Source organism: Bactrocera oleae, chromosome 2 (genome assembly GCF_042242935.1).
Source record: "Bactrocera oleae isolate idBacOlea1 chromosome 2, idBacOlea1, whole genome shotgun sequence".
Taxonomy (NCBI): Eukaryota; Metazoa; Arthropoda; class Insecta; order Diptera; family Tephritidae; genus Bactrocera; species Bactrocera oleae.
The window spans coordinates 62,801,029-62,819,808 of NC_091536.1; the positions used below are offsets into that span (position 1 = coordinate 62,801,029).

The 18,780-nt window shown below is 32.2% G+C and overlaps 1 protein-coding gene across 3 annotated transcripts in view; it reads left to right on the forward strand.

Moving 5' to 3' along the window:
* Window positions 1-886: 886 nt before the first annotated feature.
* Window positions 887-18,780, forward strand: part of grn (GATA binding protein grain) — a 122,057-nt gene continuing 104,163 nt past the window's right edge. The window contains exons 1-2 of one of the 3 annotated variants that reach the window (XM_070105472.1): window positions 887-2,092; window positions 10,211-10,938. In XM_070105472.1, coding sequence (XP_069961573.1) covers window positions 10,650-10,938 — 289 coding nt within the window. In that variant the 5' untranslated portion in view covers window positions 887-2,092; window positions 10,211-10,649. The remainder of the gene's footprint in view (window positions 2,093-10,210; window positions 10,939-18,780) is intronic. The other 2 variants (XM_036368804.2, XM_036368805.2) reach the window with 2 other exon arrangements.

Consider the following 18,780-nt stretch of genomic DNA (forward strand, 5'->3'; position numbering starts at 1 on the left):
AAATCATTCTTAAAAATTATCGAAAACATATAATATCCTCAATTTATCATACTCCTATTCGTACTGAAATATAGATCTATAGTTTAAAAAAATACACCAAAATTATATGTAGGTGTGTATGTATGTATATAAATATGTACATAATTGCTAAGATAACAATTCAATCCAACATTCCATGATCAATGCATACAATTTTGTGTGCACTGTCCGCATTATTGCAACACGAGTGCAACTACCTTATACAAAACTCCATAAGCACTTATCCACTCACTCACTTTATTTTGTTTTTCCTTGCTCAGCGCATTCCACTCAGAAAACTCCTGCAACGGCATTGCCAACTGCGAAAACTGCAGACAAACACTCAATAAAGCGCCTCAACCGGTTTCCCAGAATCAGGTAAGTTTTTCGTCTACGCCCCAAGTCAACCATATGCATCAGAACGAATAAGAAAGACATAACAGCTCATGCCATTCACCCAGAAAGATTAGCGCTCTGTGTGAGGAGCGCACACAACTGCCCTGCCAATTAGTGGCTACTCGCTCGCACACGCACAGTCGTGCGGTAGTGAGCGCACCAGCACAACGTCGCGTTCGCTCAGCGAGCAACCATTAACGCACAGAGCAAGCCAAATAAGGCGCACACACGCGCAAGCAGCGGAGTGTGGCGACAACCCAACCCACCACCGGCCGTTGGGCAAGTCAAACCGTGCTTGTTGTTGCTTAAGCTGTCAGTCAGCCAGCCAACAACGGCATTCACTTCAACACACACCATTTCTTATTGCGGCTGCACTCACACAAGCGTCGCAGCGTGTGCACGTGTGTGCGTTGCTGTTGCCGCGACGGCAGGTTTTGTATGTCATCTCTTTCGTGCCGTCTCGTGTTTTTCCTGAATTCAGTTGGTCTGCGACCGTTGACGTGTTTACTAGTGTGTTATTGGCGTGTATGTGGCGTTCGAAAACTCTTTTAACCGTTTTGCGTCGTCGAATCCGTGCGTGCGTTTTACACATTTATACTTTTAGCTGCTAACGCGTGCATTACTAGTCCGCCAAGCGGCTAAAGCTTTTGCTCATACATTACGCATAGTGACACTCCCGCGCGCGCGCCCACAGTTGGCTTAGGAAAAAGTGAATAATAACAATAACGTTAGCCGAAACAACAAAGCTTAGTTGGCGCTAGCTGGTAACTCTTTTTAGCCAAATGCGTCGGCAGAAAGCATACATTGCGCCCGCAAAGCCAACGACGGTATTTCGATCGCTGCGATTCGCTTCGATTTGTTGTAAGTAAAATAAGAACGCGTATTGTCGCGGCGAGCGCAAAGTTACGCTGCGGATATTAGCGCGAAAAAGATAACTTTTGTGCGCGCGTTCAATGTTTGCGCGTATTTTATTTTCTGCTTAAAAGACACACACACACAGTGTGCGGTTGTGTAGGTGTATTTGCGCGCGCACAATTGCCGCAGTTTATCTACGCAAATTTGACGATATTTTTGGACATAATTGCACCGGATACGGACACAAGCTAACGGCGGAGCGATAAAAGCGCATAGCGATTTCAAGACGATTATCAGTGTTACGTAAATGTGCGATTGGTAGCGGAAATATGCCATAAACAGAGTAACTAATTAACAAAAACAAAGTGCTAAGTAAAGATTTATGAAAATTGATTAAAATAATAAAGAAAAATCTTGAAGTGAAAAGCAAAGTGACAAATAAAGAAAGTGCAGTGTTAAATGAAACACAAATTTTACTAAAAAATTAAGCCGCCAATTAGCTGCTAATGTGAAGTAAGTGTAGAGCAAAGTTTGAAGCAACCAAACAAAGAAACCAACGAAATTTTATTTTTTATATAAATAATAAAGTGTTACAACACTTGTACAACTGTCGATTTTAAGATTTATTGCAAACTCTGAAATTGTGCTAAAATTGCTAAAAGAAAATTGAAAAGTTAAGCAGACAAATATAGAAAAACATCACTTGATAAAAAATTAGAACAAAAGCAAAAAAAAATATATAAAATTTTATGATTTATATATTGCAATAGTAATTTGGTGAAAAATGTTTGGACACAAACCGAATGATTTACTCCACTCAAGAGTAAGCACTTTGTGTAAATTTACTTGTGACAAAACTCTCATAAATGAGAAACGCTCATAACGCCCAATGCACAATTTGGTAAGATAGCGCGCCGAAAAACAACTATTGTTTTTATTAAAAAAGTTTGCAGTACTAGTATATATTATATTTGTGGGGAGATGTAAAATCTATGTAAAAAATTATATACGACTAATATTATAATTGCGTTTTTTCATGGCTATAAAAAATATTTCTGACCTTACTATTGACTCTACGGATTATGGCTGCAATCCGCAGCAGCTATCTAAATTAAACTTCGAATAAATTCCTTCAAATCATAACTGTGTAATATAACGCATGGAAAATGGTTCTCATTCCAAATTTAAAAAAAATCTGAAAGGAATAAGTAGGTTTCAAGGCCTAGGTTGAGTACAGAGTACATTTTGCCGTTAAATACTTGGTTAGTTTTCCTAATCAACAAAGAAGTGCTGCTCATTTTTGTAAGAATTTTGTGGTTTTTTTAAGTTTATTTCAAAAATGTTTTAACTAAACAACTTATAAGATGCTGCTCATTTCTCGGAATCGACGCTATAAAGCATATAGCTATCATGTCTTTGCATGGAAAACTTTTTTATTTGAAAAGATATTTTCACAAAAATTAGCATAGATTATTGTCCAAGGTTACGGTGCAAGAAAAATTATGCAGATCGAGTCACCATTGCATATAGCTGCCATACAAACTGACCAATCAAAATACGTAACTTTTTAGAAAAAAAATTTTTTGGGTTGTGGAATTTTGAAAATTCAACATTCGTGGTCTCTCTTCTTTCTTTATTTTGCCGTTTATATTTTCTCGTTGAAACTAAAATATTTTAAGACAAAGCTACTTATAAAACTAGAATCATCTTATTATATACTTATGTTCATGAAGAAAATTTAGTTTTCATCGAGTTGAAAATTTAGACTATATATTTACAGCATTTTTTTATAAATATTAACATTTTAGAATAGTCTATATTTGTAATATACTCATTTTTTAACAATAGTAAAGTTTATGAAGCTGCAGCGGACATTTCAGAAATTGATTTTAAACACGAATTAATTTGGGTTTTCGAAAAAATCTTTGAGAACAAAAATTTTAAACAGTTTTTATAAGGCAGTGTCTTTGAACGCATTCAAATTTATTCTCTGACCTCAATAGTATTTAACAAAACTATTCGTGAAAGGTTTTTCGATGCCGAAATAACAGAAAAAGCCATAATTTCAGTAGTCAAAAAAAGTTCGCTCCATAATTTATTATAAACTATTTTTCTAATAAAAATTTTCCGTTTTTTTTGCAGCAAACGTTATGCGGCATAGTTTTAGGCTTTCTAAAAAATAAAATTTTTTCTAAAGATAGTGTCTTTAAATGCATTCCGATCTTTCCTGGCGATTACGCTGAAATCCGCAGCATTGCTCAAAAAAATTTGTTAATTTCTTTTCGTGCTGAAGCAACAACAAAAACAAAAATTTCAGTCGAAAAAAGTGTAGTCAACATTTTTTGATAACATGTTTTTCAAATGAAAATGCTATGTGACATAAGTTAAGACAGATATTGATTCCGATAAAGGAAATACTGTGCTACTCTTTTAAGAGTATTCCTACAACTTTATTTCAATAATAATTTTTGAGACATCAAACCTGTAGAAGCGCTATAATTGCTGCTAACGCATTGCCACAAGCAGAATTCAAAAAAAAAAATCCAAAGCAACTCCAGAACATTGATAAGAAACCAAATGCAGACGATTTTTTGATAAATTACTTGAAGTTGACAAATTTCGAGTGCAATGCGCACAAATTGGTGTAGCAGTTCATAGGAATACAAATGTACCTGTGCGGAGTTCTATACGCAACGCCCTACAAAATTGAAATTGAAAATAAAAAATTCCCCAAAACTGAAGACGAGAAACTTATCAAAAGTAAACTATGCCGCTTCTTCTTTTTCGTCACCCTTCTTGGGAACATTTCTATTGACAATAGCGATAAGGAAGTGACATACTGGGTGTCAGCATATAGGCGACAGCTACAACGGCAATAGCTTACTTTAAGATAAACAAACAACAACAACAAGCATGGCTGTGTGCGCAAACAAACTAGCGCAATAGAATTACTTATTTCGAATTTCCTTCAATACTTTCACAACGAATAATCATTGAATCACGCTCAAGTGTCAATATGAAGACGTGCATTTGCGCAAGCAGCGCAATTTACAAAAACAAATATGTATATAGATTTTTTATGATTTCATCTGAAGCATTTTTGTGTGATTTCTTTATTTTTCAACTTTGATATGTTTGTGATAGTGCCACTTAGTGTTGTTATTGTTGTTGTTGTTGATTGATAAAAGTACACTTCTTGTCATTGCCAATTTGGCTACCTGTTCGAATATTTGATTAGTTCTTAGCGCTGCTACGATGATTATGTGTGCGTTTGTGGCACCTGTACCTTGGTTTGACGAAATTTTTAAACCTGTTGCACGTTGTTGTTGCGAATATATCTAGATAGTGTATGAGTATTTGCTGATAACTAATAAAATTTTTTGTGTAAATAAATTAGGTGCTCTACTGAAACACTTGGTATTTTCATGCCACATATATCTGCCATACATACAAACATGCCAACATATATTGTTGAAATTAAAAGTTTCACTCTGATTGATTTAGCTCAAACAGTTTTGGGCGCTGATAAAATTGCTTATGATCGATAATGAAACGATAGTGTTAATTGTACAGTAGCTGAAAGGGTGATAGAGTCAAGAAATAGAACTAGATTGAGGATCAGTAGGAAGGCACGTGATTTATGAACATTTATTGCGATTGTTTTAAAATATTGAATATAGTTACAATGCATAGAATGAGTAAGTGGCGGCTTTGTTGTAAATATTGACCTAATCACAGTTGCTAGTATATTTTACACGTTTACCATATATAATTAAATAATCATTACTTATTTCATAAAATTATATTTTAAAGCGGAAAAAGTTTATAAGTCATTTTTTTCCAATTATTTTTAAATTATAAAAACTGAAAATAATCAATTAAATATTTTTAAATAATTTTTTATTTTTTTATTTGTGAATTATTTTCCGACAAAAATTATTAAGTTATTTTTGGTAGTAGAAAAGAAATTTCATTTAACAAATTAATACTAAAATATTCAAAAGTTATAAAAAAAATGTATTTTCAATTTTGCTTTAAATTTTTTTTTATAACTATAATACTATGAATATTGATTTTACAGTTCTGCTATTAGCTGCTAGTATATTTTACACAAAATTATAATAAACTAAGGTGTTATTATGTTTTAGTTTATTAAATTATTTTTTAAAATATTAGTAAGTTTAGAAATTCGAAAAAAGTATTTTAAAGCCTCAAGTTTCCATTTATAAACATCACACTTTGGTAGCCTTAAGAACTACGACATATTAAAAATAAAGTTTATGTAAATTTTTTTATGACAAAATTAAATTTATTGACAACTGATTTGAAAAATAATTATTGATATCATTGGATTATATTGGAAATAATCAATTTTTCTTTAATTTACAACTTGAATATATTTTAGTGTTACTTTTTGTGATGTGATTTTTAATCGAGAAAGCAGTAAATATTTTATGCATAAAAATTAATATTTTTTGATTCAGATTATTGTTACAATATTGTTAAGGGCTATTATATTATATTGAACTGTTGAAAAATATTCGTTATAATTATGCATTTTCCTTATGATTATACAAAAAAGTCGCCGCGGGTGTGAGAAATATTTGTTTGTGTAATTTAGTATATCCATTGTGTGTCTTATTTACATATGTACAATTTTTCGAAGCATTCATTTGGTGTTTGTAATTCGAAAAAGATCTTATTGCTTCAATATCAATAAGCATTTATGACTCTAAAAATCTATTGAATAGTTGGAAACACCATATATAATATTTGTATTTCATTTTCAATTATATTTTTACGAAAAGTCCTTTTAGGCGTGAGTCATTTTTTTTTCGTTCTATTTTCTTCAATTTTATTTTTTTTCGCAACTTCACATGTAATTATTATTGTTTTTGTTTTATTTTGACTGCTATACACTAATGATCTTCTAGCTTATACTCCGCTGTATGACTATTGAAACACTCGTAAATGCATATATACTTGTATTATATATACCTGTGATATGTGAGTGTATTTGTCGCTCGTGCATTGCACATTTCACATTGGCAGCTAAAAATGATTAATTGTGCAGCGCCACATTTGTTGATTGTACTCAAAACAAAGGTATGAGTACTCCACTTTACTCTACACACATATACACATACATACATACATGTGAACAATCATATGCACAATCACACTTCACTCTCTCCATTGTCTGTACATTTGTGTAGATTTGCTCAGCGTGTTGGTATTGAGATTTTTCAGAAATTTCGCCAAATTAGAAAACGTTTTGTTGCACTGCCTGCGGCGCGTTGCAGCCACTTGCAAAGCGGTGGTCTTTGGAATCCTTTTTCTTTTCCTTTACCTTTTTTTTGGGAATAAAAATGCTAACTGTGACACTCGTCATTGTGTCACACAATTTGTGCGTCGGTATGTGATTTTGGTTGTTTGCCTTCCTTTGACCAGTTAATAAAATTTGGAACAATTATTTTTGTTTACTGTCAGAAATTGTTAGACAATTGCAAATTAGCCCATTTTTCTCTGTGTCTTTAACGGCCCGGCAACATTGACAAGCATTTTTGCTATTGTTTGTTGAAGTGATGTTGTCTGCGGTTTGCTTGTGTGGCAACTTGAGTGCTCTATCAACTGGAGGAGGTGTTTTGTTCGTAGGAGTGTGTGTGTTGGCATGTGTGATTGTGAGAATTCGGCAGGGCGTGAGAATGCAATACGCAGTGTTTAAGGCTTCAATTTGACAGCTTCATTTACTGTTAATTGTTGTTGTTGTGGTAAAGGCTGCAAATTATTTTGAATTAGAAAAATTGTGGCAGAAATTTGCTAAGTATTCACTAATCTAAAAAAAATATAGGTATTCTACTTAAGCCCTTAAGTTTGGCAAGTAAATTAATTTTCTAAAAATTGTATTGCAAATTGTCATAGGTCATACAGAGTAGGCATAATCCTATAAACTCCGTACTTATGCTGCCACTTAGTCTCTCAAATGTTAAAAATTGAACATTTATTTCCGTTTGCTTATAACGGTATATGGTATTTAAACACTTTCATTTTTTTTAATTACCTTAGTAATCTAACATTCTAACACTTGACAAAATCATAAATATCAAAGATTAGAAACAAGTATGGACTTTGTTTTGATTTGATAAGTTAAATATTACTTAAAAACAAAGAGTAATTTTTACTTAATACAAAGTCACTATTTGGCAGCTAAAATGCACAAAATTATAATTTTTTTTTTAAAGTAAAATTTGTTTTATGTGCGAATATTAATGGAGAAATCAAATGTAACGCTTTGCAAAAAACCTTAAAATATTTGAAGAACTCATAAACAAACAACAAATATATTATAAAACAAAAAAAATTGTTTTCACAAGAAATATATAAATCTGAAGAAAGAGACCTCAAAATTACCGCTTTTCAAAAAAAGATATGTATTTGAAAAAATTTATAAAAACCAAAAAAAAGAAATATTTTATTCAAAATAAAAATACTTGTATATATATTTTATCAAAAAAATATATCAATCTGGTCTATAACGAAATTAAAAAACATTACATAACTAAACAAAACTTATTAACAATTTGTATAATTAACTACATATGCAAACTAAAACCAAATTATATTTCAAATGTAAAAGAGCGCAAATTTTGTTTAAAAAAAATTATAAATACATATTTGAATATTATATTATAATCATAATTATAATTTTTATGATTCACCTAAAAATATCGATTCAGAACTCAATTCCTCTTTATTGTTCGTAAGTATTTTAAATCTCATAAAAAACCTTCTCTTTCGGCCTGACATCTCCATTTATCTAGCCTCAAACCTATAAAAACACAATAGTAAATTATGTGCCACACTTCATTGCGCAGGCAATTGACCGCAAATTAGCTGGCTTCCAATATATTTTCCACATTTTCCCTCTTATGCTTATAAATAACAGGAAATTTCGTGTGCGTCAATAAAAAAGTAGCAACCACCAATAATTAGAAACAATTAGCGTAAGTGTGGCTCACCTAACAAATTTGTATACGCATCCTCAATGCCACCTGTCTGTAATGCATAATTAGTAGATACTTGTATAACAGGATATTAAGGTGTTGGAATGCTTTCAAATAAGTTATAAATTATACAAAGGGGAAATATTACGAATTTCGGAAAAGGTGGGGTTTGGAAAAGTTTTAGAAATATCTACTTTTCGACTTTGAAGCAGCGGCTAAAGAAATTTTGAGAAATTCAAGACTTTTAAATTGTAAATTTTCTGTAAAAACTAAGATATTTTCCAGTTGTTTTAACCCTAAAAGAGCGCTCACAACTCAAGTTCAATTTTTACTGTATATACGAGCTTAAAAATCTACACATGAAACCTTAGATTTAAACTGAAATCCTTGTAATATATATGTTTAAATTTATAAATTTGAAAATAATATTTTTATTATCTTAAACTTCAAATGTTTTCATTATTTAATGAGCAACTAAAAGTAGACCTTGGAATTCTTAGTTTATAACTCATACTGATATACTAATATTTACATAAGTATCTTCAAATGCACTCAAGACTTCGTTTAGAAATGACATTTTTATTATAGCGAAGCAAATACAGTGACTTCTAAATTTTAACATGACATACATGTTTTAGGGATAAAAGAGAGTGATAGGTCTCTTAATTTACCTAAAATTGCATATGATTAGTGGATAAGAGAGCAAAGCTCAAACTCGCGTGCGACGAAGTGGCGAATCGAAGACGTATATTTAAGAAATGGTCGGTTGAAATTATTTTGAAAGAAGATTTGTAGACTGAACTACTTCAAAAATTGTCGGCTAAAATTATTTAGAGAAAAGATTTGTAGACTTAGTGATAGAAGAGCGTAACTTCAATATGGAGAGTGGCGAATCGAAGACGGTTTATGCAGAAATTGTTTGTAAAATCAATAAGAGCGAAGGTTTGTAGACTTCGCTCAGCTCATGTCGCAAATTTTTTGAGCAAATAAAAACAAACAAAATTTGATTGATTTCCTACATAACTATATTTCAAACATTGAGGCAGTGACAGACAATAAACATTTGAGTATAACATTTTTTTGGAGTTAGTTTTTTGTTACTAAGATTTTTATTGCTGTTGCTCTTTTTGTTGACAAACTGTAAAGTAAAGATGAGCATTGAAGCTAATAAAAGTATAGGAATATAATTTTTGAGGGTGAAGGTGTGAATAGTTATGCTTCAATAATTACTAGTATAGCAAGCATATACAATATGTAAATACATATCTAACACGCACTACAGAAGACTGTCACATCACAAATCTTATTTTATCACTGCAAAGCAGTGAATATTATCACTTTCTATTTACCGAGCGCAAAAGACCCGCTTACCAAGGGCGCTGAAACTGAAATTTATTTTTAAAATTTTGATGAAGTGTGCTAAAAGATGCCATAAAAGTGTCTTATTACTCAAAAAAAAAAGTTCAACAAGAAAATACACGCAATTATTTGAAATTTACAGCGCATTGAGGCCGCCTTGCACTGGCACTGCGCTTGTAAGAGTGAAAGAGAGCAGTAGACAACACATAAAAATTCGAACAAATTTATGTGAGCGCTATGAAGTTGCTTATAGTGATTTTTTTTGTTAACATTTTTTTATTATTATGATTTGGTGCTGCCGCGTGCAGTGATAAGCCACCGCGGCGCTCATCAACAGCTACTGTCCGAAAATTTAATGACTGCGATGATAAAAATCGTTTGATTGCAAAGAAATCGAAATCAATATTTTTATGCTACGCCATTATTCCGCAGTCGATGGTTAACTGTGACGGTTCGTGAGGCAAAGCAAATCTTATCAAATTGTGCCGACGCCATAAATATGCAATAAATTTTTAAATTTTATAATTACAAATTTATAAATATTTATTAATGAATTTTTTATTTCATTTTCTCAACAGCGCAAATCAATCAAGCAGCAGTTGATGCACAGCAAAGTAAATAATTAATAACAAAAACTAAAAAAAAACAAATAAAAGAAACTAATAAAGTATAAAACAGTGGAAAACTAGGCAAATAAATTTATTTACATACATAACACCAGTGCGGTATATACTAAAAAAATTAAAAAGAAAACACAACAAAACAAAATGTGTACTTTTCGACAAACTGTGCACTGAAAATTATTGAAATTAATCCAAAAAGTTAACGGTGCAAAAAAGCTGTTCGCGAAAAATTGCGCATGGTCGTTATTAATTAGTAGCAAATAGGCAACCGACCACGAGCAAAACAAAAACACAAATAAACAAATAAAAAACCAAAAACAAAGATAAAAACAATAAATAGGAAATTTTTCTTCGCCCTCGTTGTTCATAAAAAACCTTCAAAATTATTCTCGAAATGGATATGACTTCAACAGCGGAAGCTGCCGCCCGCAGCTGGTATGACAATCCGCGTTTGGGCAGCTCTCCGCAAGCAAATGGCCTGGGCGGCGCCGGCGCCGGCTTGGGACATCACGCCCTCACAGCCGCTGGCAGCACAGCGATGGGCGGTGGCGCTGGCCTAGGAGGCGGCGGCGGTGGTGGCGGTGGCGGCCTCGGCGGCCTGGACACCACCGATATGAGCGCCTTTTACGCGCTGGAAAGCAACGGCCATCACAGACGCTACTATCCGAGTTATCATCAGCACAGTAAGTTGAATTTGATTAATATATGTATATATATTCTATATTTAAGTGATTATTTGCGAGCTGGTTGATTTTGAATATGTTTTGAGTTTCTGAGAAACCTCTGATCGAATGATGAGAATTCATAGATTTTTTAGATTAAAATAATTATGTTCCATCAACAATGTCAAAAGAAATTATTTTTAATTTCAAGTCTGTGGACGAAATTTTTGCAATACAAAATTGTCAAAACAACAATCAATAACTTGTTTGTCAAATTTCAATGTTTCTCTTTTTATATGAAATACCAAAAAAATCAATATTAAAATAATTTTTACTCTATTAAAATATTTTTAACTTATTTGCCAAATTTTTGGTTTGTGTGGTTTTTGGTTATAAGTCTGAAAATGAAATTTTTCGATACAACATTACAAAAATAATACATTTTTAATATCTTTGAGTTTTTATGGAAGAACAGAAAAAATCAATCATAAATTAAATTAATTAATTTTATTAAGTTATTTTTAACTGTTAACAAAGTTTAAAATTTTTTTGATTTTGAAAGGAAAAATAATTAATTCATGATTAACTTTTTTGTATAAATAATTTATCTAAAATTGAAAATAATTAATGATTAATTTTTTGATATTTAATCTTTTTATAAAAAATATATGCAAAATAAGATTTAGTTAATGGTTCTTTGATATATAATATGTTTATAAAAAATGTATTTAAAATCACAATAAATTAATAATTTTTTTAAAATTTATTTTATATATAATTTATCCAAAATAATAGTAAATTAATTATAAATTCTTTTATGTTTGTTCTTGTATGAGTAATTTTTTAAAATCACAAGCGCCATAGATATCATAAGTTGAAAATTCTAAATTCAAATTCTTATTTTATGGGCAAATCACTTTTTAGTAAGTTGGAAAATTAAAAACAAAACAAAAATTTTTTAATAAGTAAAATTAAATATAACAATAATAATATTTCTATAAGCGAATTGAAGAGTGACTCAGCGTATTTTTTATTTCAAATAATCTGTAAAATGTAAATTTTAGAAACTTTTTTGAGTGCAATTTCTATTTCTTATCATTGATATACGAGTACAATAATTTTTATCAAAAACATTTTTAAAAACCAATTATGCGTTATTTTCTTAAGAAATAATTTCAGTCATCATTTTATACAGGCATACATACATATGTATTAGACATTCCCTCACTCCGCCTTTATGCTGCGTCATCAAATGGCAGACAGCTGGAGTGCTGCAGGATTGTTCACACACACGCACACATGCACATTAAAGTAAATAAAAATGTGTATAAGTAAACGGAAAAGTTCTACGTTCCCTTTCCAACGCAACCATTCCCATAATTGTATTTACCTACATGCATCATAATATGTATTATACAGTTACATATATACTCAACTAGATATACGTATACATACGGGTATATGTTTTTGTAAACATTTGCATACGTCTGTGCATACATTTGATATAGAATAGTAAAACAGCGCTCATTATGGGCGCAATCCTAATGAGTTTTTAATGGCGTTGGCGGCGTTGTTGGCGGCGCCAATGATGCCTCTATTGCTCAGCGCTCGAAAAGCTGACGCTCAGCCAGTGCGCAACGATGCCAATGACGACGTCAGCGACGGCAATGATGCGTGCCACTTACCGTCAAAATGTAGGCAAGGACTGCGTTTGATTGGTGGGAAGGTCGGACAGTTGCACCCATACAGAGAGATACAAGTGTATACACATGTATATAGACATATAGATATATACATATATATATATATAAATATATGTTTTTTATGTGTAAAAAAACGATGCCATAGCTGCTTTGAGCGACATTTCTTTAATTAGGACATCTAGTATTCAAAATATTTTCAGTTATAGTTATGTAATCAACCAAATTAAGCATTTAAAATAATTAGGCATATTGATTTCACTCTATTTTGAACTGAAAGCTTGCATAAGTTCTGGATAATACCGTTAAAAATTAATATTACTGCCGCTAAGCAACTCGTAGGCTTGCTATAAGAATATATAATATATTTTATATGTATGTAGTATATACACATACACATAAGTAAGTATTTATATTTAAAGCTCAAATCGATATGTTGACGCCTATTTCATTCTTGCTGAGGTTTCACCTTCAACCATTTCTCACCACATACTTTGCTGGTGTCCTTATTTCCTACCATTTGCTTTCCCTGCTGCTTCCTAGTCGCGTTTTGTTTAGCTTCTTCATTATTTTTATAGTTTTCTAATATGCTTTTTATCATATATTGCAGCATATACTTGTACATATAATATAATGCTTAAACAAAAAGTTTCCTAGCTGCAAACATTTGTGTGCTTGTATGTATGTGTGCGCCGCGCTGTCACACAAAAAACAGCAGCTAATGTTTTTTTTGTATACACAACAAACGCGTTTTTATTTTCCATTTTAATGGCGTTTTTCGTATTGGTTTGCTGCCACAAAAACACTTGTATTGTTGTTGTTGCTACTGCTGCTGACGCCATCACGAGCGCATGCTATTTCGGTAAATATTACATGCATACAAACATATTTATAATATTTTAAGTATTTTCCAATAGCGCCACATACATGCACACACACTCAAGCGCACATATTTTCGCTACCACCACATATTCCATTATGTATTGCTGTTTGCATTAAATTTTTTTAGTGGCTTGTTTTTTTTGCTTTTGTTGTTGTGTGTAAATTTTTTGACACTTGGAAAAATACTTGAAGCAATGTAGTGGCGTAGAATTGTTTCTTTTTTTCAAATGTCATACTGCGTCATCACACAAATTTACATAGGTCACATACATATACATATGTATATATGTGTATGTAAGTATGTAAAATGTATATTGTATGTTTATGGGTTTGTATTGCTTTGTGCTTAAAAATGCCGTTATTGTATAATAAAGCATGTCTGCTACTTAAGCACATCCATATTTGAACATATTTATCTATAAATGCGTGCATACATATTTACATGCATACATATATACATATGTAGATATATGCAAATATTGCACTGTAAGCATTCTATTGCATTCTTCTAATATGGCGGCCATAATGGCGCCACTACTGTATTTAGAGTACAAAAACAAATACTTTGTGGTGGTGCTTGAAGAAAAAAATTATTAAATCGAGAATTTATTTCCTGTGAAATGCTATTACTCAGAAAAAACATTTAAAAAATGTTTAAAAATTATTTAAAGATGTATTTAAAAAAAAGTTAACTTATGTTATATTTCTATAGCTTCAAAAATTTACCTCCAATAATTGGAAATTTACTTGAAGAATAAATTATAAAATAAAAATGTTAAATAATTTCTTTTTTGGATTATTAATATTAGAAAAAGTTTTCAACTTCGTTTTTAAATAATTATATACATATCTATATAATTTATAACAGAATCTAAAGCAGCTAGATTTCTACTATTCATATGAACAAATATACATTTTTCTATTCCATATTTTTATATGCTGGATACTAAAGTTGAAAAATGATTCTACTTTGAAATTGACTTAATATTTTCCTTACAATTCCAAGCAATTTTCGATCGTTTTTCTAATATGGGTGAAAAACTTTCATTATCGTAAAAAATCAGCAATTAGTGTGCGCATTTAGCATAAAAACTGTCCGCAACAAATTATAAGCTTCAACTAACGGTTGATCGAAACTAACGGAGAGTGGAGTAACGTGTTCATTAAAATATAAAAATTTACAAAAAAAATTTCTCGATAAATTAAAGAGCGCCACCAAAAATTAGCAGCTTCAAAGCGCGCAAACGCCCTGCTTTTTGGCGAGCGAAATAGCAGTGAAGCGGAAAAAGAGGGCGCTACTGGCTAACTCGCCGCCTTTCATACTAGCGTTAATAGAATTTTTCAATCCAATAACAAAAGTCAAGTGCGGAAAAGGGGCATAAATATTCAATTGGCAGCAACGCTAACTGTAATATAATTGTAATTGTTGTCATTGCTGTTGCTGTTGCTGTACCGTTAAAAGGCCAACAATTTTTTCACTTTCCAAAACAGCGTCATAACCCAAAAATAGTAATACAAATAAGCTGGCTGGAGAATTTAGCGCTCGCTGCCGCACTCACTCGCGTGGAAAAGTCAAGGTATACGCGCTTGAGTGCGCGTCGGCAACGCAACTACATATGTATGTATCAAAAAATGTGTGTAACATACATACATAGGTACATGTACTCACTGTATATAATATGTGTATTTATGTACGGTCGTATATCTATATGTACGCCCATCGGTTACCGAAATGCCAACTCATTTGTTTCACCTTTTTCCCGACGTGATTTGCATTGTGCCGCTTCGCCATTTATTTTCCGCATCATTTTTGCATTCATATTCGCTCGCTTCCTTCGGCTTCAGAAACCGTAAAAATAACATTGTCACGTTGTTGAGTTACGGTGCTGGACTTCACCCGGCTTGCCAGTGGCTCCCACAATAACAAGTGCTGCCACTTCCTTCTGCGTCCGCTGCTTCTTAACAAAAATGTAACAAACTGTCGGAGAAAACTGAAAAAATCGAGAAAAAAGCGTCACTTTGAGCTTGTTTTAATTTGTTCTTATTTGAAACGCAATAAAACTTGCTTTAATTTACCGTTAATGCAGTGATTCTCCTTAAGTACCTCTGCTTTGCACTTCACACGAAAGATTTTTGCAGCTTTGCTTTTTTTTCTTTTTTTGCTTCACATATATTTTTAATATTTTCGCATATATTGTTACATTTAATGCGCAAGGAATTCCCCTTAAATTGCCAGTTTTATGTTGTTTTCCAGTTAAGCTTTGGAACTTTCGAAAATAATGGCTCTTTGTTCTTGGTTGTTGTTTTCGATTTTTTACCATTAAAATGATCAATCAGTGCGTTTGGCGCATGCGCATTTACTATGCGTAGTTCATTTTTGGCCAAAAAGAACGCATGTAACCCGGTTAATAAAATGATGAATATGGAAGCTTCTTTAGATTAATAAAAAACAATATATACATATACATTATATATATGTAAAAATACCGCTGTATAAATACATATACAATATATAAGTATACTCTTGAAATCTTTAATAGTTACTAAAACCAAAATTTCGCAGATATACGTCGGCATTTGAGCTTTCACTTTCTTAAAGCGAGATTTCGCCTTTAAAAATCTATCTTTAGTTGCAAACTTGTAATTAAATTCCTTTCGTAACATTTAAATATACTTTTTGTGTACATTTATCGTAATTTAAGTGCAGATATTTTGTCAAAAAGGAGTAAATAACTGAGCTTAAATGGAAGTTCTTTTTGATTGTATATAATGAAACTAAAAATGTTGTCTTGAAAGTTTCAGTAATTTCTAAAATAAAAGTTTTCGAAAATGTGCTGATGATCGTGCTTTCACTTTTTTATTCCGCGCTTTCCCTTTTGGAAAAAGCTTTTAGAGTTGCACAAATTCTGATAAAATTTTCTTTAAATATACTTTAAATGATTCTGTTATTTGCTTTGAACTTGTATAATCTTAGCGCTACGCTTTTGCGCTAGCGCTTTCATCATGTCAAAATTTCACATTTTTATTCTAATTTACTACCGTTTATATACAGTAACTACTCTACCACTAATATTTTTCAAATTTCTGAACATGCTACCAGAGCTTTCATCGTTAACTATCCATCACAAGCTTTCAAAAAACGTATTTCCCAAGCAAAGCACTCTGACTATTTTCAAATGTATTACTTTAAAATATTTGTTTTCCAATAGCTTCCGATATAAACTTTCGTTCGCAGCTTTTACTTTTATCACCAACAGCAAGCTTTTACGTTACAATTCGAACATTTTCGCTTGCTATCATACCGGAAAAAATGCAAATTTAGTATTGGCACCGGCTCCATTTATTCTTTGTGCCAACGTAATTCATTCATGCGCGCATTTCCATTCAAAATCATTCAAAAATGATCGCTCAAGTTGCGCACAATTACATATTTTACACAACTCTTGTTGTTGTTATTGTTTTATTTAACAGTTGATGCTCGCAATTGGCATTGTGTGTGCTTTGTTGTTGTTGTTGTTGTTTTCGTATTCATTGTAAAAGCTTTGACAGACATGCTGGCTGCTGGTGGCTGCCGACTGCCATTCAGCATATCTCGCTGCCCGTTAAGTCACCAACGCCTGTCGCTTCTTATTGCCGGCGCGCCTGTCAAATCGATCAGCCGCAAGCGTTGCTTGGCCATAGTCTCTGCCTGCGCGCCTTCACTTCACTTGTTTCGCTGGTTAACTGTTTGTTTTGCATTTCAACCGATTTCGGTGGAATTGCTTCCTTTTACTTATAAAGAGGGGAGGGGGGAGGAGCGGCGGCGTGGTGGCACGTTGAGTGATGCTCAAAATCATATGCGAATGGATTTTAAAATTCATTAGTCTGCATATGTCATTTGCTTGCTCTTGTAGCTGGTGACTGTTGGCTTTTTGTTACTGCCCTTGTTGTTGTTATTGTTGTCTGTCTGTCTCGCACTGAGCCTGATTGAAAGCGTAAGAAATGTCAAAAATTGATTTTGATGTTATTATTGATGATGCTGATATTTGCCGCATATTAACATACGGACGTGCTTTTGGTTACGATACGTGTGTTGTTGTTGTTGTGATGCTTGTGCTTGCCGCAAATGGCCAGTTGACTGCTGTTGCCTGCTCGCTTGACATTGACACTGACGCTTATGCTGATCAGAATAAAATGTTTGCTTTGGCAGCATTTTTGTTGTCTACAATTGTTGTTGTTGTGCGTCTTTATATATTGTTGAAGAAACAAATTTTTGAGTTTTATGAATATTTCTGTACCGATTGAGCTGTTAATGCAATTATTGGATGATGTGAGTTGATGGATGATTAATATATATGGTAGTTGTTATACCCTAAACAGGTTATATTAAGTTTCCCCTGAAGTTTGCAACATCGAGAATGAAAAGTCGTAGTATACTGATGTATATAAGTATGTAAATGCTCAGCGCGACGAGCTGAGTTCAGTTAGCTATGTCCGTCTGTATAGACGGGAACTAGTCTCTCAGCTTTTGAGATATCGCTCTGAAATTTATTGGAATTTTTGTTGGAATCGCCGATATCGGACCAGTATAGCATACAGCTGCCATACAACCTGAACGATCGAAATCAAGTTCTTATATAACAGTTTTTTTATTTGACAAGATATTTTCACGAAATTTAGCAAAAATTATTGCCAAAGTTAAAGTTATAATCTTTGAAGATATCGTTCAGATCGGACTACTATAGCATATATCTGCCAATCAAAGTGACCGATCAAAATCGACATAATAATCTTTTTATACACTCTTATGCTATAGGAAATGAGCCTGTGAAGGGTATTATAGCTTCAATACTACCGAAGTTAACGTTATTTCTTGAAAATAATGAGTCAATGTGAGACATAAAATATCTATAAATTAAAAATAAAAAATGATTGTCTTGTTAAACTCAAATATCGGTAAACGCTTTTCGTATTCTGGACTATCCGCATATCTAGAAATGGCTCAATACAGTCCTGTTGGTCAACATTATATAAACTATTATTAAAATGCACATAAAAAATTATATAAAAATATAAAAATCAATTATATTTACACTCTTTTTTTTTAATTTTTTACTTCAACTCAATATTTGTATATTTCGCCACTTCGTACTACCTACGAATCCTTCGAAACCTAATTTAACATTAAATAATAGTTTTCGTTTGAAAATAAATCAAGCATTCTTCTTCAATTTACAGCCAAGTCGTCAATATCACACTTGCGCTTAACCCTGCTATAAAACACTAATAAGCTCCATTTAAA